Source organism: Strigops habroptila, chromosome 16 (assembly GCF_004027225.2).
Source record: "Strigops habroptila isolate Jane chromosome 16, bStrHab1.2.pri, whole genome shotgun sequence".
Lineage (NCBI taxonomy): Eukaryota > Metazoa > Chordata > Aves > Psittaciformes > Psittacidae > Strigops > Strigops habroptila.
The window spans coordinates 511,555-536,122 of NC_044292.2; the positions used below are offsets into that span (position 1 = coordinate 511,555).

General features: G+C 43.6%; 1 protein-coding gene across 1 annotated transcript in view; it reads left to right on the forward strand.

Moving 5' to 3' along the window:
* KAZN (kazrin, periplakin interacting protein) overlaps window positions 1-24,568 on the forward strand; it is a 225,542-nt gene that overhangs the window by 54,727 nt on the left and 146,247 nt on the right. Inside the window, exon 2 of the mRNA XM_030507749.1 lies at window positions 2,442-2,599. Within this exon, the coding sequence (XP_030363609.1) occupies window positions 2,442-2,599 (158 nt within the window). The remainder of the gene's footprint in view (window positions 1-2,441; window positions 2,600-24,568) is intronic.

The following is a 24,568-nucleotide window of genomic DNA, read 5'->3' on the forward strand; positions in this document are numbered from 1 at the left end:
GCTTCTGCCTCAGAGCTCATCTCAATCTCCCCTCTGGAGGGTTAAAGCCATTCCTCTTGTCCTGTCCCTGCAGGCCCTTGTCCAAAGTCCCTCTCCAGATCTTTTGTAGCCCCTTTAGGCGCTGGGAGCTGCTCTGAGGTCTCCCTGGAGCCTTCTCTTCTCCAGGCTGCCCCAGCCCAGCTCTCTCAGCCTGTCGCCAGAGCAGAGCTGTTCCAGCCCTTGGAGCATCTGACAGTCACAAGACGAACACACATAACCACCTTAGTACACTATCCACCCCAGTGATATACTTGTAACTGTGCTGGTTTGCCGTACTTTGAAGGTGCCATGGATGCAGGACTCAGCAGCTTTGATATGGAGGGGGCAAGCCTCTCTTTTGCTGGGTGGAGCAACTTGCAAAGCTGAAATCCCTGTGTTTGAGTGGCTCAGGCAAAGCAGCCCAGTGCTGTCCAGGCTGCTGGGCTGCAGCCTCTCTGCTTTCCCAGTGAACACAGCACCTGTGTGTGACCCACTGCCACCCTGAGCCCACGCTGCTGCACACTTGGGAAAGCTGAAGCTGGTTCAGTTAGTTATTGCAAAGCCCTTATCTTGAATATGATTGATGGTATGGTTTAAAATGGAGACATCCATCATGGTGAGCCTCAAATACCTTTTCTATTAGCGGTGAGGTACATAAATATCCCAAGCCTGGGAAATCCTCCTAATCCCCCCTAAAAAGTACTTTCAGTAAGGAGGATTCTTTCACTATTGCATTTTGGAGACATACCTGGTTTCTGTTATCAACTTTTGCCTGGGGAAGATTTGCTCTTGAATGAGTATGGTTTCTGGCTAATATTTGGTACTTTGAATCTTGTGGTAAGATCTTCTTTGGACAGAACTAGGTTGAGTGTATTTCAGTTGCCTCATGTTCTTAAAATCAGTTTGTCAAAGAGTCATAAATAACACATTGCCTTATTCATAAACAGCCTGAGCAAATCGGGCTTTGCAGTATGTACAGCTGAAGCACAGTTCAGCGTGTGTGACAGTGATGTGTTACTCTGAGCTGCAAAACTTATCAAAGGGCTTCACTTCATGAACCACTGTCAGGAAGAAAATACACTGACGAATTATTGGAGCCTCATTTATTTAATGAGCCTACAGTAAAAATGAAAACTCCAGCCTTGGGATGGGTTAAAAGCAAATTGCATGGTAGAGCTTTCAAATTTGTAGCAGAACAAAGCTTTTCATTGGGCAGAAGAAATACATTTTGCCATTAGTTCTGATATTACAGCCTGTATAAATTGCAGCTCATAAAGTGTGTGGAATTGCTGGAGGACTCCTGTGAGCCGTGGAGCTAGTGATTTCTGCTCTGCATGACAGGGAGCAGAATTCCATGTAGAATATCTGGGGTTTGACCCTGTGAAGGAGAATTTAAATGATTAACAGTGTCTCAAATACCTATAATTGTGAAGAAAGTAAATGACCACTATTGAAGTTGTTTGTCTTGCTTTCTCCATACCCTAGGTAATAAAAAGCCAATTTTTCTGGCTTCTGCCATCATGTTGCCTCAAGTTCTGGGTCCCAGCACATCACAGGGAGCAGGTTTCTGAGCTGGGAGTCAGGAGACTTATTTTTCTTACTTTAACTCTAGCAATGAGCAGTTATTTGACCTTGGGCAATTTATTTGTTCGCAGCTATACATTACAACTGCCATATCCTAGGAGACAAGGCTCATGGATCTTCAGTTTCACCTGAAAGGACCTTCACAGAAAGGATCTTCAGTTTCACCTGACTTTTGTGAATGCTAATATGGGACAAACTTCTGAAAAGTAATATTTGTAACCAACTATTCTGTTTCAGAATGTTTCAGTGCATCTTTGTTCCCATCCATATATTCCCTTAGCTACTGCTGGGATATAAATCTTTGAGTTAGCTTTAGAGGCATGTATACCTATTGGTTACTTATAATTATTGATCCTTAGAGCAATAACTCTGTGCTTTCATAACCCTCATGGCTGTTGCAGCATGCATTTAACTATTGAAAATACAATTTTGGCACTGCAAAATCACATTGCATGGTGAAAACTGACTGGATGTGGCTTGACTGGGGGAGCAGTGAGACTGCGGTGCTTGGATTCTAATTGAGTCTGTTTGATATCTGGAAGTAACAAAAATTAAAACTGTAGTGTTCATTTAGTATTAACACTATAGTGTTAATTTAGACCATATCACCTTGTTTCTATTGCTGCAGTTCTCCATCAATATTTGACTTTACGGTTGCCACTAGTCTTTACCATGCCTTTGCTGGCATTCACAGCAGAGAAGGAAAGGGAGGTCATGGGGACCAATTTCCACCTACACCTTTCAAAAGCAGATTGTATGGATTCTCGAACTGAGAAATGGTGTCAGCTCCTTCCAGCACAGTTTCACTCCCATTTTGCTTTCCCTCTCTGTCTCCACAGCTGTGGAGTCGCTGCATTCCTTGAACGACCAGATCTCCCATTTCATTGTCAACAAGTCAAAAACACTGGATGAAGATGAAGATGCTTTTTTGCCCAGCGAGAAAGAATCCCTCAAAAATGCCATGATGTTGATGAGGCACCTCCTTATGGATGCACAGGTAGGAAATCAATAAACTCCCATTTGTTAGGACATAAGGAAGGCACATTACATAGATCCAGAGGCAGTGCATCATTTTTATGGACAGTTTTAACAGTGGAAAACATTAGTCCCTGACTCTTGTTTAAAACTGTCTTTGGCTTCTGAAATCTGCAGCTGTGTGAAGGACATCTCAGTCATGGAGCATGTTGCTTGTGATGGGTCTGGATCGCAGATTTAGGGTTGAGAATTGCTCTGAAGTTTCAGGAGAAAAATGCAGCATCAGCTCTAGCAAAAGAAAGTCATTTTGCCACTGAGCATCTGTGCTGAATGCCAGGTTTAGACGTGCCAGACGCATAACTGAGCTGTTGGTTTAGCCATGCTCTGAAATGCCAGTTAGAAGTCATGAAATGATGTGCAGATGTTTCTTGTGCCTCTGCTGCTTTGACATAAAGTCTCTGTAGGTTTCCTGAATTCTAGTGTGCTTCCTTCATCCTATAAAAAAGACTCCTTTGAGATATTTAGTATAGGTATTCCCTTTTGGTCTTTATTTGTGAAGCCTGGATGGAAAATGGCAACTTGTAGTGGAGAGTTGTTTTGGAAACAGGGTGTTCTCCTCTCCCTTCTCCTCTGGTAAGCTCTAAACCCTCACAAAGCAGGTCTGAGACTGTCCTGAGTTCTCCAAGGCTGGCATCACACAGTCTGGGCCCCACGCTTGGACCACTTTCATGGGGGATTTTTTGGTCTTGTGAACATCTTGTTGGTATTTCCCATATTGCAGCTTGTGCCCATCGCCTCTTGTTAGATGTCTAACAAGGAAATAAAAGAGGAGGAAATTATTCCTGTAAGGATTAGCAAGATAATAATCTTCAGGGTTTTTCCTGATTGCTATCCCATGCTAACCCTGGCTTGCCATTGCAAGTACCAACATGTGCCAGTGCTGGTAGTGTTACTGCAATTACCCAGTGCTCCATTAACCAATGTGTCCCCAGGGCCCAGGTTCCTGTGACTTGCTGCCAGCACTTTACAAGTGTCCAAATGGAGGATGTAAGCAGAGAAAGCTACACATTTTTGTGTTTTATTCCCATATCCTCCCATGTGGAGTCTGATGGTTCTCTTATCTGCTTCTCTTACTTTCAATGCCTTTGGTTCTAATTACTTTGGCTAGTAGGGATCTTGTTGCATGTAAGAAGTGGCCTGGGATCTCTGCTATTAGTGGCATATGTGTTTTAATGTTGGATATGTTTGCACAGGGAGTCAACCCAGGCTTTGGAGGCTGTGGAATGCACAGTAGGCAAACCATTACAACTGTGCTCAGGATTTCATTTCAATGAGTATGGTGTTTATGTTCCTGTGATATGTCTAGCCAAGTCACCTCTATTTACCCCAAACCAATGGACAGAACACTGCTGAAATGTCACAGAGAACACAAAGGGTTAGATTGTGCATTTGGATTTGCTCCCATAGCATGTGCTGCAGGTGGGAATACATAGGGGAGTCAGGCAGGAGAGGAGGCAGGTGCTTACAGGCATCTGCATCTTGCAGATTAAAATAAATACGGGGCAAAAAGGCACCTACTGATAATCTCCTTCTGCAGGAATCCTTTTTTTGGCACTTGAGAATTGCTCTGCTACTTATCAGTTGTCCTGAATGCATGTTAAGTGCCTGTGATAGAGTGACTGATTAAGGAAATGCTATTAACAATGGGGAAATGTCAAGTGCTCCTGCATCCTCATGATGTGCCTGAATCCTGGATCACTTCCCAGAAAGGACAGGACTGTTTTCTGTCTGAGAATTTCAGGTTGGAAGGATGACAGGGTGAGAAGTGGTCGTGGTGAATAATAAAAGGATGGAACTAAACAAGTGACAACATCAAGTACAAAAAACCCCAATAAAATAAATCCTCTGAGGAAACATGTGGCTGGCAGCAAGCTACCTAAACAGGAATATCACCACCAGTGTGTGCATATAAAGTACTTACTAACTCTGACTGCAGAGTACCCTATGGCTCTAATTATACAGGAGGAAAAAACATCACCAATGCAATTATTTCCCTTTCCTTACCTGATCTCATTTCTTCCCAGCTAGTGTTTTTTATGGGAAGATGGAGCCCTGCAGCTCTAACCAAGATTGATTGTGCAAGGTTCTGTGCAAAGATAAGCTGAAATCCAATGCTTGACCCTTTTACTCCCTTTTCTCCTCTCTTGGTGTGGACCTGATTTTGGCTGGTAAATCATCTGAGGAGAGAACATCCAGCTTGAAGTTTTGGGTAGAAATTAGCTAGACTGCTAACCCACTAGAAGTGATGGAGCAAAGGGGAGAGTTAATGGGCATTTCTCACTTCTCTGACACTATGAATCTGCTTTGAAAGCACAGCCTGTGGGGATGATGTCTCATGTTTGCTGTCTTTCTGATGTGGAGAGAAATTGTACAAAGTTTAGTAACCCTGCATGGACAGCAGCAGGCCAGAAGATGTACCATGGATCTAACTTTGATCTTGAGTCATTTTTATGGCTGAAGATGAATCATGGAACCAGTCAAACATAGTTTTCCACTATGGAAAATGCTATGAGCATTTTTGGACCAGGCTGCGCTGGGGACCATGTGCATCTGCCTGTGAAGCTGCACTGAGAGGGTGAAATAACAAGGATGCCTATCAACATGGAGAAGAGGAACCACAGCACAGAGGCGCTGGGGGGTTTGTTCAGGGTTTCACAGCTGTATTTTCTGGTAGTCAGAATGTGAACTCCATGTTACTGAGAGTGAGCCCAGTCCTTTCATTAGGCCATATTTATTTCTCCCTCGGCTTCTTGGAAGAACCTCTTTGCCCATCTGTTTTGTCAATTTACTCTACTTTTCACTGATTTTCATGTCTCCGTTTTTGCAGTAGTGGTGTACAAGTAACTCGTGGCAGTGACTATGGCTTTATAGGAGAAATTTGCTGTGCTGGATATCACTTATTGGTAAACACAGGATAGAGAAACAGGTAGAATCGGGGGGGAAAATCATCTCATCTCCCGTACGTGATAGGGCTTTCTCCCTGGGAAATGGGACATTCCCTTGCATATTTTGCACTCTTCCTGCCTTTATAAATGTCATCAATGTCAACTGAAGTAGCACTGGCAGGATGAGTGTGAGCAGGGTGCTGGGAGCTGGCAGAGAGGCTGCTGCTGCTATGTCAGCCCCGTCAGCAGTATTAAACTGCATGCGGGGCTAGGTAATAAGCTCTGTGGAGTCTCTCAGCAATAGGCTGTCAGCTCAGATTCTGCCCAGGGAAGACAGTGATTTAGTGAAAGCCATTACAGTCTGCGGGGATCTCTTGCCCCTGGTGGTCTCCATCCATTAAACATCCTGGATAGGATTTCCTCATCGTGAAAATACCCTGTTGGAGGGACTGCTCACTGACCTGTACGCTTGCTGCTGGGCTGGCAGAGCTCTGGAAAGGGAGCATCACCCTCCCTCTGAGTGAGGGTGGGAGCTCTGCAGCCAGATTGCTCCTTTCTCATATTTGTTTCAGGTTTGCAGCAGCTTTCTGCTGTCAGGCTGGAGGTACAAAGACATCACCTTCCCCTAAGCAGTGCTTAGCAAGTCATCATCTGCATAGCGGAGCTGAAGAGGGAAGAAATCCAAGGGGAAAATTGAGATAGCATTATATGAACTAAAAGGTGTACTTAGGCAATGTGGGTGCATAAAAGCAGATGGAAATAAAAGGTGCGCTTATTCTATGACATGTTCCATCCTCCACATGGTATAGTAATGAATAAACAATTTCACTTCTGCCAGACAGCCCCGTGCAAGACGCTCCTGCAGGGGTATGGCAGCCTATGATAGATTGTCACTGTTGTCAATCATTTCTGACAGTCCTATTATGCTCAGAAAGGATGTTTGCTCTGTGCATGTTGTTTTATAATCCTCAGAGGTGGAGTTTTATAGCCTAGCAGTGTTTTTTCCTCAGACGTTTCCCTAAGCAGGATTTATTGCTTCTGAGACACGTGAGGTGAATCCATTACACCTTCAAAATGTAAATCTCCCCTCAGCTTTGCCTAAATTACTTTTTGGTTTGTTTTCTTTTACTTGACTTTCTGTTTCTAATTGCTATGGTGAGAGACTTAGCTGGCATGGAGCAGGAGGAACATCGCATTCTAAGGGCTTAGTCATATGCAGCAGCTCTAATGTAGCAGTTTGCCCAAGCAATTTGCCTAATGAATTGAAAAGGTCCATCCAGGCACCAGCGTCAGCCTTAGATGCAGGGTAATGTTCTCTCTTATATGGGAGAACACATGTAATTTTTCTGGATGCCTGACCTTAAAAGCCAAGCTTGCAGGAAGTGCAGTACATTTAATTGCTTCCATAAAGTGTTTAATTGACTTCAAGTGGATTTTAAGTTCTTCGGTAGAAACACTATCTTTTCATTCAATTCCTTTCCTAACAGTGTTGTGATTATTGTCTGGGCCCTCTTAGGTCTTGTTATAGAATAGACATAGAGACAATCTTTTGGTTTGGACTCAACCTTTCAGAAGCAATCATACCACAAATGATGACTTAAGAGCAAGATTAGCTTAATAACCTTCTAGGGCACCTGACTTTATCTGGCTTTCAGTTGTTGACTAGGCATGAGAGCATGAGGATGTAGATATTCAACCACTTCTCCACCAAGGGGGTCATTTCTTTCTTAGGCAAAGATAGAAAATAAATGTGGTGGTACTTCTAGCATAAGTTATTAACAAAACAGTATGGACATTCCCCCAAAATCAGAGGAGAAAAACCTCTTTCATTTACATTTAGAAGTTCTTTTTTTTTTTTTCCCCCCTTTAAATTCTGGTGTTCCAGCACTTTAATCTGGATAAAATGTCTCCAGCTTTTGTTACCTAGTGGGACAAACCTTTAGCAAGTGTCTACCAAGACAGGTTTGTGGGTATTGCAGGGCCGTCCAGCGCAGGTCCACACAGGAACATGTCCAGGTGGGTTTGGGATGTCTCCAGAGACAGAAACTGCACAACTCCCCTGGGTAGCCTGTGCCAGGGCTCTGCCACCCTCAGAGTAAGGAAGTTCCTCGTCATGTTGAGGTGAAACTTGTTGTGGTTTAGTTTATGGCCATTGCTCCTCGTCCTGTCACTGGGCATCACTGGAAAGAGTCTGGCACCATCCTCGTGGCACCCACCTTTGAGCTATTGATGTCCATAGATGAGATCTCCTCTCAGGCTGCTCTTCTCCAGACTAGCCAGGCCCAGCTCCCACAATCTCTCCTCATGAGAAAGATGCTCCAGACCCCTGAGCATCCTTGTGGCCTCCGCTGGACCCTCTCCAGTAGCTCCTTGTCTTTCTTGTACTGAGGAGTCTCCATTCTTTTTCCCACTTTAAAAAAGTACATATTTCTTGAGCACTTTTCCATACTAATCTTTTCTGCAGTAGTGTCTCTTGTCTTTCTAAGGTGGCTGTTACTGAGAGGGCTTTGATAACAGCTGCAGAACTAATAGCAGAGCAGTGCTATTTCATCAACTGACCTTTAAAGAGAATTCCTATTTTCTGTGGAGGTCTGTTGTACAAACCCAACCATGTTGTTGCAATATTTTGCTTGCTAGTTAAACGCTTACCACCATCTGCTCCTCAGATTTTTAGCAGACCATGCTTCAGGAGCAAAACCCCACGACCTTTATTTTCACACGAGTGGGTCATATTAACATCAACAGGAAAAAAAGGGAAGGGAGGATTTGCTCTTTGTTTCAATAAATTTATATTATTCGAGTTCTGAAAGCATCCTCACCACACTGTGATGTGTTTCAGAGGCTGCAGAAATAGGTATAATGCTAATCCTTTGTTATGGAATATTACCAAAATGCAATTGTCAGTTGGCAGTCATATATGTCAGTGTTCACATTTCGTAAGCTGCTTTGGCTTGGAAAAAAGCTTCAGTTAAAATCAGGATGTATTTAAGGGAAATCCTGAAAACCAAACCTGCTGCTCTGCATATCGTATTTTTTTATATTAAACTTGCCATCCCATTTCTCTAAGAAGAAATCTTGTTATTTCCACTATCAAGCCAGCAGCACATCTTCTAATGATCCCACTAGGTCTAGTCTGAAAGGGAGCTCAAAAGACTCTTGCTCTTGTTGAAGGATAAGAAGTTAAAACACAGAACCTAGCAAGCTTCATCAAGGACCATGTTGTGCCTAATGACATCATTAGCATATGTGATGTGAGCCCCATTTGCAGCGCCTGTCCCTAAACATGTAGCTGACAACCCACTGCCTCTCTTCATGCTCAGGGAGAGGAAAAATTGATTTGTGGACTGCCTTTATTAGTTCAATTTCTCTGGAGAATGATGTGCTGTATAATGAGGGGAGATCAAAGATAGATACCCTTAAAATAGGTGTGCTGTAACGTGCCCGTTGCTGTCTTTACCAGCACAACTCTGTGCATCAAGAGTCACCGACAAATGGTGGGGCTTGGTAGGAGCTGTGGTCCTCTTGAATGTTATATGCTCTTGGCACTTACTTAGCACAGGAGGAGCAGGTTTGTCCCATGTTTTCCTCTGTCTGACACCAAAACGTGTGTTGAGCCTTGGGTGCTGGGTAAGGATAGTTGTCGCTGTATGTTTTCAGTGTTATTGCTTGGCAGAGTTGTCATCTGAGGGTCACGGTGGTCATTTAGCTACAGCTGTACCTTGGCCAGGCTCTGCTCCCATCCTCCTCTGCGACTGGGAAGAAAAAGATGTCTTGAATGTGTCAAATCCTTATCAGCACAAAACATGACTGCATCATGAAGAGAATCACAATTCAGCTGGTTCCTCACGAGTGGATGCTTGTTGTGGCTAAGGTTCCTGCCATCCCTCTGTCGTGGTGCTGTGTCTCAATTTGCTCCTTGCCCGTGTGTGCAGTGTGTGTTGCAGTTCTCAATGTGCTTTGCTCTGTTGCTGCAGAGCTGTGCTACGGGGCAGTGGAAAAAAGCAATTTCCAAGGCAGGGAGGAGACAGTCATTGTATTGCAGGGCTGAGCATTGGGATGAGGGGGAAGGTCAGCTTAAATGATCTGATTCTGGAAATGAAACAGAATTTAGGAGGGAACACAAAACTCTGTCATAGTGGGGGCCAAGCCTGGGACCATGCAAAGGATGGATTCTCTTGCCTACCATCACTGCAATAAAATATTTATATCACTAAGTAATGGTACTGAAAAAAACCATTACATTTACTACCACCCAAGTCCTGTAAGATTGGAGCTGATGGTAATGCATTGGGTACAAGATGCTTCAGCACTGCAACATCGGGTTGGTTCTGATTTCATTCTCCCTCTTTCTTATTTTGCTTTCCTTTAGTACTGAAAAATGCTCATTATTCTGAGTTAGGTTTGATATTGTGGTTGAAAGCTCAGAAATGTTTCATTATTTGCAGCTGTGCAAGAGTAGAAGACTTAAAAAAACCCCAAACACTTGTACAAACAGGAGAGCATAACCTCATGTTTAAAGGGTGCAGGAGTGAGACTCTCAACAAGTCTATTATTCGTATAATTGCTTATAAATTAGTATTGACTTTTATGTTTTCATTATGGTGTGGAGGTCAGCAAGAGAGAATGGTTATGCCAGTGGAGAGGTTGAAGTCGGATGTTGTACAGCAGCATGTCAGCACTGTGCTTCAGAGGGAGAGAAATACATGTATGTGTGGCTATATTAAAGGATATAGCACTTGAGAAAACAAGATAGACTCCTTTCTTTGAGTCAGAGGGAAACCAAGGCTGAGTAAAAGAGAAAATGCATAAAGAAGCTGAGATCTCTGCAGGTAGATAGTAGATACCCAGATAATTCCGATTTCTCAGCTACCTTCAGCCACAAAATGCCCTCACACCTCTGAGCAGGGAGTCCAGGACAGAGCATTTCAAATGCAGGCTCCTGTTGAATGTCAAAGAAAAGAGGATGACAATTTTGTGTCACTTCAACCATGATGTATATTCATGAGGGGGGTGCATATGTGTGTGTGTGTGTGTGTGTGTGTGTGTGTGTGTGTGTGTGTAAAAGCTCTGTAAGCTTTAATGAGAGTCATGAGAAATAAACGATAAGGATCTTCCTAAATGTAGAAGCAGCAATTAGGGAAGACCAGAGTGTATCTGCTATCGCAGCACTTTATCAGCAATGCAGAGTTTCACTTAATAACAAAAGAAAACTCCAATTGTGCAGCCAAAAATGAAACACAAAATCCCAGTTAGCTTCCCTCTGCGTTCAGGAAGCAGACATGAAGGACATGAAGACTCAGGAAAAAGGGTTTTATTCCCTCCAAGTGCTCAATATGGTTTCTTCTGCCTGGAGTCGCTCCATTTCTAGTTAACAAACAAGCAAAAGAAGACCCCACAAAGCCCCCAGAGCAAACTGCATCAGTACTGTGTCACTGTAATAAGCCACTGGGAAGCCCAAGAGCTCCATCATCAAGCAATTCCTCCTATGGAGCCAGCTGCAAACTTTCCCTCCAACCTGTAAGCTCAGGGGTCATCAAAGCTGAGCCCAGCTGGGAGGTGTGAGCCAGCCAAGCTTTACAGTTTTATTTTGTCTCAGTAAAACTACTAACTATTGAATGGCTCTGTGAGATAGAGCAGCCTCTGTGTTCTTCCTCCATATCTTGACACTTGCTATAAGTGCTTGCTTGATAAAAATTAACTGATTTCTCTGCATCCATCCCTTAGATGCTGGATAGGGAGCTCATTTGGCAAGGCAAAATCTGTCTTGGTTTTGAAAGCAAATTCAAATGGAAGAACTGGTTTTCCAAAGAGTGTGCTGGGTCTGCTATTCCTGCTAAAAGAGGCAAAAATATTCCAAACAGCCGTGTGAGTTAACCCTGGCAGCAGATCTTGTCCAGATGTTGTAAGCCTTTAGACTTTAACTCCTTCTAGGCTGTAGGTTAAGCTGCTTGCTAGTGAAAGCATCCATGTTAAACACGCTCTGTCTGATTCCATTTGCACAGAGCTTTGGCAAACAGTAGATTTTCTCTGGACTCAAATTTTCTGAGCAAGGAGATGGATTCACTGGTTGCAAGACCCCATCATCACTTCAGATCTGCTGTTCCTGTTGGAAAAAGTGTCTTTTATCTGTAGTGTGAATTTAACGATGTAATTTAATTCCCATCTTCCTCATTTATCTGTGAGTTGGGAATAGTATTTGCCTACTTTACAGTGATGGTGTGAGGCTCTTCATTCATTAATGTGAAAAAGCTTTGAGATCCTTAGGATGGAAATTGCTTTAAAAGATGCTGTTAATAATAAATATCAAGTAATGCACCTTGGTACCTCTTAGCAATAATTGGTGCTATCATTTCTGCCCAAGCTTTCCATGAATTAAAAGGCTGTGAGTGGGACTGGAACCACGAATGGGATTGGGACCAATTAACATGTAATCACACGTTGAGTTTTATATCTTTGACTCTCCTGTCATGGGACTCTTGGGAAACTCCCCATGGATTTTAATGGGGCAGTGTCAGAATTCGGCCCCAAAGGTGTCTGTGGGACAACTGCCAGATAATCTGAGTTCTTATGGTAGCTCAGTTTCTTAGTGATTAAGCTAAAAGCAAAACTATGCTAGTTTAATATTAACATAAATGGAATTAGCCACTCTCTGTTAAATGTTACACGAAAATATTCATTATAAGGAAACCATGACTTTTTTTCTTTTGATATTTGAATTTAATTGAACTATTTTATTGCAATGCTGATTGATAGTTCTTGACCTGCTGCTTGTGCTTAACCTCCACTTTAGCATGTGGAGGCTGGAAAACCCAATCATTTGCTGCTTGGTCACCCAACTCAAACTTTTATTAGGTTTCAGGCATGCCACACTTCCTCTCCTAAATGTGTACATGCTCTGAATCTGTATCCCAGGTAAATAAAGAGCTCGTGTAAAGAAATTACCTGACCCTTCAAATATATCAACATTATTTCTATGGAAGGGGAAAGCACCGAACCCTGAAATGACACATGGGATGGAGCCAGGAGAAAGGACCATGTGAACTAAAACCAAATTAATGCATAAGAAAGCTGGTAGCCAGTAAAGTGTGAATTTAGAGCCAAGTGTTGCCTCCTTATCAGCAACCCTGGCATCCCCTTATTTATTGCCAAGAATGAATTGCGTTGCATGAAGCACTGTGAACATTGCTGGTGCCACATGGGGGAGATGTTGAAGAAGAGCTGGATTGCTCCATCCTGGCGCACACGACTTCCCAGGGCAGAGCAGTCTGAGGAGTTTAGGAGCCTAATTCCTCTGAAGTTTCCCTCCTATATCATAAGCATTTGAATAAACCCTATAAAAGGGACCTGTGGCAAGCCATCTGAAAAATTGTCTCTCTTGGCTTGAGAGTGTATGCAACATCTAGCAGTGGCTGAAGGTGCTTTTGTAAGCACAGCCACAAAGTGATGAAGCAAGGTAAACTAAGGAGTGATGCAGTCAGAGTGCTGAATCACTTCATTGTGATGCAGTGCCTTCTGCTAGCATCACTGCATCTCTTGCACCTCTTGTCTTGGCAAGCAGTGGTCTGCAAGGGGGGATTTTGAGGAGCAAAGAGAGGCGTGTGGAGCAGTTGGCAGGATTCCTTGCTGCTCTTTCCTTAATATAGGCCATACACATGGCTTGTGATTTCCTCAAGTCCACTGGCCATCTTCCTTGTTTCTTCCTAAAATAAGACTTTTCATGCTGCCTGTGAATTAGTGGTTAAATCTTAGTTGTGCATGAGAAGTCTCCAGAGAAATGGCTGTAGGGAAGGAGAATCGATGTACCATGGGAAAGCCAAAAAAGTTAGGTTTTCTTTTCAAAATAGCTTTCTAATATTTGATTTTTTTTTCCTGCAATAATTTAAAAATAAATGTTCTTTAGAGCTCTGATATATTTTATAACATTGTAGCAGCTGGGTTAACAGGTACTTTGGAAAAGGGGAAGGGGTTGTGAACATAGGGGTAGGTATCCTGGGGAAAGTCAAGATATCCTAATTTTTTAGCTTGAAAGAAAGAGAAAGAGAAAAAGAAACAGAAAAAGCTGTGAATGCACAGTGCATTCCCCAAAAGCAGGAGGGCTGAAAACATGCTTCAGCTGACTGCAGGGGAGCTTTGCCTCTTCTTTCAAGCATGACCTTCCCTTTCTGGCCACAGACTGCCAGAGGCTGAGAGAATATAGCAACTGCTTTCCTGTCTGTCTTTCTGCATAGAGGAATTCCAAATCACTGCATAATGTGTGCCCCAATTAATATTCTCCAATTGTTTCCATTTCCCTTCCAAATGATGTCAGTCTCCATTATTTTTGGCATAATGGTAGTAAGAGGAATGTCTGTTTTTCTGAAATATTTAATCTTTCATTTTGGTGTTTGTAACAATCTTTACACATCTCAGGATTTTTCTTTTGCCTTTTTTCTCCATCTGGTTTTGACTTACATGCAAAAGACCTAAAATAAAATCATGAAAACTGTCTTAATCCATTACTACTCAGTTTGTACATTATTAATAATGAAGGCAGTGTAATTAGGCTGCAGAATGCTCAGCGAACACAACATTAAGATGTCCTTAACTAACATCTGTGGCTAATGCTTGTCTTATATTAGCACAAGCCACCAAGATTCTACATGAAAACAGTATTTGTGTCTGGCATTGCTTTTACAGAATACAGTGGCTTCAGTTTTTCCTAGCTGCTAGTTAGAAGAAAGCATAAAATTCACAGTAATGACTGCTCAGCTCTAAGTGCAGATCCTGGTCTCAGCATCGGTTTTGCTTTGCTGAAAACTTCTTCCCCTGTGCCCTTGGTTGTCAAGCTGATGGGATGCCACGGGCAGAAACTCCTCTCTGAGAGGTCCTTCTTTCAACACTTGCAGTCTTCTTTCCCATGGCAAGCCCCTGTTATCCTCATCCCCACACTCAATAGAGCTGCCTGTGAGGAGGCCAGGAAGCAGCAAGGTGCTTTCCCACTCTTTCATCAGTGTAAGGTGGTGATGCGATCCTCTGCCCGTGCAGTCCTGAGGATCGACCTGTGACATGGCAGATCTCTTGAACGAGAGGCATCAAAGACATCTCCCTTTTGACTTGTTGCTAAGATGGGGGCAGGAGATTGTTCATGCACATCTGGTGCTGCAAGGACATTGCTGCCACAAAGCTACCCATGTCCACCATGATCCATCCCTCCCTTTTCAAAAGCTTCGAGCTGCTGGCAGGGAACTGAAAAGGGACCTTTTGAAGAAGACGGGTGTTTCCCAGGGCAGGTGTGTCAGCCATAGTATCTTTGGCAAGGGCTGTTATTCCAAAGCAAACTGCTTCAGAGTCATTCCGAATGATTTCAGGTTAAATCCTTCCAATGTTGGCCAACCTTGGGCCAACTTTTCAAATCTCAGCTCCTTTGAATTTTCACAACATAATTCCTTCACTGTTTTTGGGGGGGTTCCTTCTCTACCACACTGCTATCTACCACACTGAAATTGGTGCAGCAAAAGAAGCCAAATTCTTCCTTCAGCACATGGTTGTGTTTACACAAATGGCATCTGGCCTGAAACGGGAGCTGAAGTGGTACTCGGAGATCCTTCCCATGTGGTTAAAAATGTGGAGGAAGCAGTTCCCATGATTACAGACTTTAAAAAGCCCTATGAATACTGCACTTGAGTTTCTGTTAAAAAGCTGCGGCAGCAACACTCTAACTCATATCAGTGCATGCAACTGAACGTGTAATTATAACTTTTCCATGTGGCCATTTGCTACTTCCACATCTGTCACTTTCTGTGACACTGCTGGGGTGAGGGGGAAAGAGGGTCCTCCAGCTCTAGGTGCCCACATTGGGTTCATCCTGGTTAACCCTGGAAGGGAGAAGACTATCTGAAAAATTCTATTAGTATCTTCTGTTCAGTCTCTGACCTGATGAAGGGGTTCTAGGTCAACAGAAGTGTTGCTCTGTAGGCATTTACAGTCACTGTTTTTGGGGGGGTTCCTTCTCTACCACACTGCTATCTACCACACTGAAATTGGTGCAGCAAAAGAAGCCAAATTCTTCCTTATTTCTTGGTGTAAACTTGGAAATAAAGGGGAATCTGCAATCACTAATCATTGTTCTTGCAGTCAAAGCATGGCCATGATCCACTGCCAGTGTCCCCTGGATGATTCCTTGCCAAAGCACCCAAACACTTCATTATCTTCTGTATGGACTTGAGAGGAGGATGAAGCTGTTATTATCCAAAACACAGGTGGAAAACTGTCACAGATTGCTGACTAGGGCAGTAAAAGACAAGTACACTTTGGCAGCAGGTACTGTAGCTGGGGCTTCATATGTGTGCACATCTGAAATGATAACTTTAAAGAGTTTTAAAAATAGAGTTTACAGTGAAAAGTTGCATAGAATAACTATGTGCTGGCCATCATAGCCATAGAAAAGCTGATCCTATCTGTCCCTGATCCATAAGCTCTCAGTTGGCTCCTCATCCATCCCCAGGCAGAGCTTCACGTGCTCCAGCTGGTCATTGACATACAGGGTGACACCCCCTCCTCATCTTCCCTGCCTGTCCTTCCTGAAGAGCCTGTATCCTTTTATTCCAACCCTCCAGTCATAGGAGTCATCCCACCACATCTCCGTGGTGCCAATGAGATTGTAGCCCTGGAGGTGTGTGCACACCTCTTGCTTGTTCCCCATTGCGCATGTGTTTGCATTTAAAGTTGGGCAACTGCTGAAGCTGATTTACTGGCTGGAGTGGCTGGAATTCCTTTGTGCTGTTCTTCAGGTGCTCCCCTCCTGACCTGTGATCCCTCTTCAGGCTCTGGACCTCTCCTGCTGGCACTGGCATCAAACTGGTAGGAGAGAGATGGATTGAGGTTCCCCTCTGCTGGCAACTTCAGTTCCAAGCCCTCTTCCTGAGCCTGGCAAGCTGTTGTTAACATAACCCTTCCTGTCAAAGCCAGAATTATCAGCCGAGCTGAATCTTCCTGCTGTACTTACATTGCTCATATGATCACTGATGACTCTGCACAAACAAGAAAACAAACCAGTCCTGCAGCTGTGCTAATGGAGCAGCTCCACTCAAAACATGGAGAAATGCGATGTTTGCAAAAGGCAGAAGGGAATTGATAGTGGAAGGGATTTTATTGTGGCACATTTGAGAGTAGAGCACACAATGGATAAATGAATAAAGACCTTACAAAAATACTTGGCAGCAACTCCTCTAAATCTCACAAGGTGTAAGTTTCTTATTTGAGTTGATTTACTGGTGTGACAAAGAAGCAATCATCCTTAATCAAAGTAACTCACTCCTGTGTATGAAAGCTGAAGTTAGATGAAGGTCATGGAAAAGAGATGATACACTAGCTTGGGCTGTTTAGTGGCTGGAATGCAGTAGGAAGCCCATTCTAGAGGGGAAACAGATTTATGCAAATGCTGATTATTTTTAAAATGGATTTTTTTTTTTTTAAGTAAGGTTTGTATCTACAGCAGATTCACAGATGTGATGTTCTGGAGTGTGCACAAAGGGATGATTTCCACACTGCTTTTAATAGCGAGAGGTATGTATTGAAAAGCATTTGGTATTCTCCTGGAGGCAGGGAGGGAAGTAAAGATTTGGATAAGATATGCAGGAGTGGAGAAGTGATACTGCTCTGTGGGTGTCAAACCACATTTTCTGGGTCAGCTTCAGGAGACTGAGCCACTGACACGTCTGAGGAATTTCTCTCTTGTGCGTAATCAAGATTTCTATCTCATGCCTAAGTCCGTTTCTGTTTAGGTGAGTGTCTTCCCTTGTCTTTTGGCCATGCAATGTCATTGCTATGCTCCTCACCCTGCTCAGGTCACGCTAGCCCATATAGTGTCCCGTCAAGGAGGATGTTGGTAGACATCTTATTCAGCAGTTTGCTGATGGCCGAGCCCCAAATAAGGCAAAGCTGAACAGGCAGAAGCCCAAGAAACCTTCAAAATGCTTATGCTAGTGGCTCTTAAATTCTATGTTTTGCCTTGAAACTCACTTCTCTAGCTGAAACGTTATTTGCATTCTGTCTACAAGTGAGAGCAGTATCTAAATTCAACCAAAAGCAATTGCTGAAAGCAGTGAGAAGTGCCAGTGCCAGTAGACAACAGCAGTGAGCATTTTGGTGTAGAATTATCAACACCTTTCTTGCTCCTAGCATTTGTCATTAAGAAACTAAGTTGAAAACTGTATTTCGCTTGGATAGCATAATGCATGACCTTAGCAATGCTGAACGGACACCAAGTCCCTTAGAAATGTTATTTAAAACTAAGCATTTTGCAGTGAGGTCTATTTTCTATTCTTCTTGTCCCATGGACACCTGTGATGAGTCTGTACCTTCTTATTTCAAAGCTTCCAGGAGGTCTTGGAAATTTCTGAAGAATATGCTTATACATTTTCTGTTTGCATAACGAGTAACACAAACATTCCTGGGGACTGCAAACAGCATGGAAAGCAAACAAAAGATTGACTCCTAAAGGCTGGGGACCAGTCCAGTATCATAAAAGCAGTAAGTTATAATATAAATAGCATATACCTATGGCAGCTCATGAATTAAATTACATTTCCAGGAGATCTCTCGTGGCAGCCTACTCACATAATATAGTACGTGCTCAGAGGCAGGATTTAACTGATACAATGAAAAAGGGAGAATTAAAGGCTTCTCAAATCCCAAATGTGCCAGCAGCTGCAGGTCCATTTGGGGAAGCAGCTCTGGGACCCACATATGTCCCTCCTGCAAGGATGGAAACCCATTACATGACACTTGTGGAGAATAAACCTGGAGGGGAAACAGCTTCTCTGCCCAGGATAAATATATAGAAGTTAATCCACTGGGAACCATGCAAAAAAAAAAAAGTGGTAGCAGGTGGCAGCACTTCTTTTCACCCTCCAGAATATGTATTTAGAGGCAAAATGGAGAGGAGGAGCCAATTAGTGGGATTACTGAGCTTCAAGAGGCAGGTGCTTGCATTCCAGCTAGGAATCTGCTGCTTCTTATCAGATGAAATGCAGGTGCTTTATATACAACAGGGGCTTTGGCCACGAAGTTGGCTTAATTAGAGAAGCAGAGAATAAAGAGAGGTAAGACTCAATGGGAGCTTGTTTCCCAGTGGCCAAAGGACCCATAAAGCAGTGTTAAAAGTCAATAAAACCGGAATTTTCAGAGCTGAGCAATTATGCATGTTCATTGTGGAAGCCATAAAGAGAAGGTGATATGTCCTAAGTGGTCTTTTGAATGGTGAGGAACAGGGAAACGGCGATAGCTTCCGTCTGTATGATATTGCATCTGTGTGATGTTGCTTTGGGGTGTAAGGAATAAAATGGCAGAGAAGTTCTGGATTTGAACAGAATAATAGCACTGTGGTCATACATTCCTACTTCAAATACAGGAAAGTGAGCAGTTAAGAACAAACCTATAGCTTAGCTCCAGAGAAGAGGCTAAAATAGAAATACTTTTGCTTGTCTGGAAGTAGCTCTCACTCAATCTGATCCTTGTGTGTCTTTTCCTGGCTGGAAAACAGATGGTCTTTATGGGCAGAGCAGTGGGAGCAAGGGCTCCAGGCAGCACCGGGAGGGCACGGTGCCCATCTCCTGCTGGAAGTCCAGGTTTTGCAGTGTGCTCCAGCAACCTGTCCTGGAGAGCAAAGGAGGGACCTTAATGGAGCTACAAAGTGCTGATTAGTTTGTCTTAGTCACAGTTTGGAGCCCTGAGGTCTTTGTTGCAGGGAGGAGGTGGGAAGGAAAGCAGGGGCTGTGCACATCGCTGGCAGAGGCAAAAGGAAATCTGGGGGAATTAAGGATCCCATGTGCTTGGCTTAGGGCTGTGTGTGCTCCAAGGGATGGCAAAGCGAGTCAGGGCTCAACAGCATCGGGGCATCTGTTTTCAGTTATTTTGGGATCAATAAAAAGGAAAAGAGGGAAATAACTTTGCTGAGGTGTATTTTGGGACATTCAGGCCGTGTTTCAAGTGAGGAGCAGTGCTAAACAGTTGGGAATGTCTCCACTACCTGAACTGCTGGCTCTCACCATGTACTGCGTTCACCCATCAGGTTTGTTGCTTTCTGGTGTATAAAAGGAAATCCATTGGTGCTGCAAAGGATGCTCTTCAGCAAGCAGTCTTCTTCCCAGACAGCAAAGCTCCTGAGATCTCATTAATTGCTGCAAGTGTATTGATACTATTTTTTTCTTGCTATTTTTAAAACATGGTCACTTGTAACTAAGTAGGATTGGTGGTCAAATATGGTTGTAATATAAGTAATAGTAGTTTCCTGGCATGTCACTGGATCAAAGCTGAAGTCAATAGTTTCAAAATGGTTATAGTATTTATGAGAGATGTGAGATTGAATGGTTTCCATATGTAGATATCATTGTTTTTGTAGAAATATTTATTTTAGTAGTATTTACTTACAAACACACGTATGTTAAAGACCCAGGTCTCACTTGCTATTACAGACATGAAAGGCTCTGGTGAAGACAAGTTTTGTTTTGTGTACACACAACCTTGCAAGGAAGAAAGCAGGACTTCCAAAGTGAAGAGCAAACCTCTGAAGCGTTGGGTGACCTTCTAAAATAGGTGGACTCTTGGGGTCATTGTCATCATGTAACCACTCAAGCTATTAAAGGTGAGCAGAGTGGGGGCGCTGAAAAAAGCTGCCTTTGTCCAGCTCCTGTGATGCTGAACAGTGTTTGTAACTGGGAACAAACAGCAAAGTTCCTCAGCAGAAGAATAGACTGGTAAAAAGCTGCATTAGAAAGAAACCTCCTGAAGTAATGGGTTCAAACTGAAACAGGGGAAGTTCTGGTAAGATATAAGGAAGTTCTTCCCTGTGAGGGTGCTGAGGTGCTGGCACAGGGTGCCCAGAGAAGCTGTGGCTGCCCCATCCCTGGCAGTGTTCAAGGCCAGGTTGAACGGGGCTTAGAGCAACCTGCTCTAGTGGAAGGTGTCCCTGCCTGTGGCAGGCAGTTGGAACTGGATGAGCTTTAAGGTCCTTTCCCACTTGAATTATTCCATGATTCCGTGGTCTACCAAGGATAGTACCAGTGGGCTTTGCTCCATAGGTGTCACAAAAAAAGACGGCAGCCAGAAGGCAGTCTGATTTCTGGCATGAGCTGATTATGAAGCACTTGGTGGTGTTATGGTGTTCAGCTGCCTCAGGCCAAAGGAGGTTAACTGAGAGTCCCAGGATAGAAATCTCAGCCTTGTGCTGCTTATAAAAGTGAGAGATCTGAGCAATGCATTTTTAAACAAACCCCAAACAAGGCAGCAGCTGGAGGTATTTGTGAATGATCCCAGGCTGAGGCACTGACTGGAAAATCTTTTGTGGATTCCTGAGGCTCAGGTAAGAAACTGAGCAGAGAGCTGGATGTGCGATGAAGTAGCCCAGAGAGCAGAGAGAGCTGTGAAAGAGCTGCAATTATCTTCTGACAAAGCAATTAAAATTTGACAAGCAAAGACAGTCTCAGGCAGCAGAATGAAGCTTATAGAAGTGGACAGGGCTCCAAATGTGAGTTTCCTACTGAATCCATAATACCATGAGGGGAATTAGTGCCTGAGGCAGAAACCTGGGTGACATTCAGTGTGAGACTTATACCCCATGGAGCCACACTTAACTCCTCAAATACACAGAGAAATAAGGAATTGCCTCCTGCTCGTATCTTTCACTAGGTAGGTATTTAGTGATTTTTCCCTTCACGGTTCCCCAGTGCTCCAAACTGATTTAGCTAAAGAAAGATCTTCTTTATTTCACTTTTTTCTTTGCTTGTACCCTGGTCTTGCTTGTACTTTGGGACAGGAGAGCAGGAAAACCATCATGCTTGAACATGTTCACTGTCTAGGGCTGATGGCTTTTGAGCAGGGAAAGGCTGTGTGTGCAGTTACTCAGCCAGTTGTGCTGCTATGCTAAAGAAATGGTTTTATATAAATTTCATTACCTTGTGGAGGTGGATATTTGGTCTTTTCTACCTGTATTTTGCTATTTACTACTAACTAAGCCTTGTTTAAGAAAAGTGGCTCTATTTTAGTCTTGTCTCTCAGATGTGATGAGAACACGTATGTGCCTGGCTACTGCTTCTCTGTGGCTGAGACCCAACAATCAAAGCCCAAGCCCACTCCAGGACTGTCACCAAGCCTGCTGTGGCATTGTGTGTGAACTCCACGTTTTCTCACGTTTGAGTAAACTGGCTCAAGCCCTTGCAAATCTGGAGGAAATGTAGTGCAGGTTGACTGCACAAGCGAGTTGAATAGTTTGCACCAAATCTGTTTTGCTGCTTCACACTGTAAAGACACTGATCTGATTATCCCTCTTTGCTTTAACTGACAAAATGTACCTCGTTGGTGTTTGCATAATTAATGCTATAGAGTTGGGCTTTGCTCCAGCGCTGTGCCAGGAAATGCTGCGCTGTGCAATCTGCTGCAAAGCAGCATTTTCTAGGGCGTTATTTTTATTCTGATGCTGTAATATTGGAAGCCCTGCAGTGCATTGGCTAATGTGGTGACTTCTGTCTCTTCAGCACAGCAGTTGGCTCTTCCCCGACCTATGAGAGCTACAAATCCCATTAGTCTAAAAGCAACGTGAGCCTGAACATCTTCCTGCTTGCAACTCCAAACTGCATTTGTCTACTAGATGTATCTACAGAATCTGGTTGTAATTGTGATTTTAAAAACCTGCTGGAGCACCAGCCACCATGAGGTGGGAAGTCAGAGGGAACTTACAGAAGCTTCGTGCAATGGGTTTTGTGGTGCAACTTCCTGTTTAGATTGGAGAGTACTTGGATCTCTGCAAGAAAGCTCATCATGACTGGGGCTGTCTTGGTGCCCAGAGGATATATTTGCTATGAGTTAGACTGATTTGCCTGGGGAAAGCCTTGGAGGTCGCCTCATTACTTCTCTGAATGATCCACAGACCTGCTGGCCAAAAAGGAAATCCTTTGTCTTCAAGAGGAGGGAATATTAATATTGACACCGTGCCCCTCTTGCTAGTGTGTGGTGATACAGCAAGCAGGGAATGTAATGGGTAATAGCAAATAATGTAATCACAACAGGGAAACAGTTTAATCAATGATATAATCAAACAGATGATTATACTCTAATAGGGAGAACGTCCCTTCCTTCCCTGTGCAATCCATAAGAAGGCTACCTATGGTTTTCACTGAGCACCTAGCCCTGGAGCCTTTCTGCCAGTGGAGTGAGGCAGGCACTCAGCATCTGCCTTTTGCTGTAAAAGGATTGAGAAGGGTTTTTCTTGTTGTTCCTTTTTCTTTTCTTTTTCCTTCCAGCTTCCTCTCGCGTGCTACAACCCCCAATGTCCTTCCCGTCAGTAGGATGCTCGACCAAACGCGCATTACCTGGTAGGGTGGAGTAAAAGCTGGGAATGCTTTTGACTTTTCATTCCTGCTTTGCTACCATCTTGCAGAGTGGTCTTGGACCAACAGCTTAACCCCTCCTGTCTGCTCTTCCATCTGTAAAGCACAGCAAGATTACTGCCTTCAGTCACAGGAGTGTTTGCCTTGGCATGAGTAGAGTGGTTATTGATACAGCACTGTCCTGATTTGAGGAGCTGCTCTAATCTATCTTTCATAGCTTTAAAACAATAATGGCAGAAGGTAGTGGCTTAAACAACCTGGCACATCTGGCCAAATATCAGTGACCAGCAAATTGCGCCAGACCACTCAAAATGCATGAGGAGAGTACCTCTGTGCTGGCTGAAGACCTGTTGTGTTTCTCTGGTTTTCAGTTTGCAGTGGTGGAGGGAAAGCAGGTGGGTAAAGTCATACTAAGCAACTCTTGGTCTGTTAGGAAAGTCTCCTTTTCACAGAGCAGGTATATTGCTTTGCCTGATAAGCACTGTAACCAGCCTGATTTGTCAGGATAAAATGCAGCAAGCACAACATCAATCTCCTTTAGCCAAATGAAAATGATGTCTTCCCTATGGATCTCTGTCTTCACGGATACAAGAGGCTGCTGCCAGCAGCAGAGGTGTTTGCTTCTAGGAGCTGCCCCTTGCGGTCCCAAAAGTTTCAGTCTGGAGATACAGTTTGGTATCCCAAATTCCCATGAACTGTGTTAATTGCTTGTTACCTGGGAAAACCACTGCCTCCTCTGTAGCTCTGTTCTTTGGGAGTAGGGATACGGAAATAATTGAGTCTGAAGATCATGGACCTGGTCTCCATTCCTGTGTCGCAGGCAGGAGGAGCTGTGTGGAGGACAGTGATATAATACCAGTATGAGATGAGGCAGAAATGAGAGGGGGCTGAAGGCTTTTGCAAGGCAAACTGCAGCATATGCTCCCATTAAATCTAAGCCTGACAGTGTGGGTGATGGGTTTGTTGGTATTGGGACAGTCAAAAAGCAAAGGGCTAACTTAATGTGTTCATCATCTCCATCTCCATTCCCTGTTATTCATTATGCTGTGATCAAAATGAGGTGTACTGTACTGAACAGAGTTAGAGTTCAGCTTCTAACTCAAATGTTAAAAAAGCCACAGGACTTCTCATTAGGAAAATAAAGTTTGGTTCTAATAATTAGTCAAAAAGATATACTTGAATTTCAAGTTTACTTTCTTCTCTTAGATGGCTAAGAGCAATGAACAGCTTGTTACTGAATAAATGGACATACTCTGCTGTACTTACTGCGTTGTGCTAACAAGATGCTTTCCCTTCTGCTGTGTTGAAAGTTTGTTGGTTCCTTTTCGACAGCATATATAGAGAGGATGGGTTGGTTGTGCTGATTGTCAATGTGTCAGAGGGTTTACTCTGCTCCCAAACCCATGAAGCTGGTGGGATTCAGTAAGGAGGCATGGCCTCACCAAAAATGACCTGGGACCAGGTGGTGGAGCCTGTTGCTACCACCTTATGCAGTCCCCAATTAGCAGGATTTCTCTAAGATCACTTGTACGAGTGGGATATATCAGTGAATCACTCCCCTTGAGGTTTGTTTTCATGAGTGTGTGGAGACAACTAATGGGTGATGAGAAAAGAGATTGATTGCTGTGTTGAATGACCAAACAGCACCTCCGAAATAAAGGAGAGGGGGTGGGTAGGCAGTGG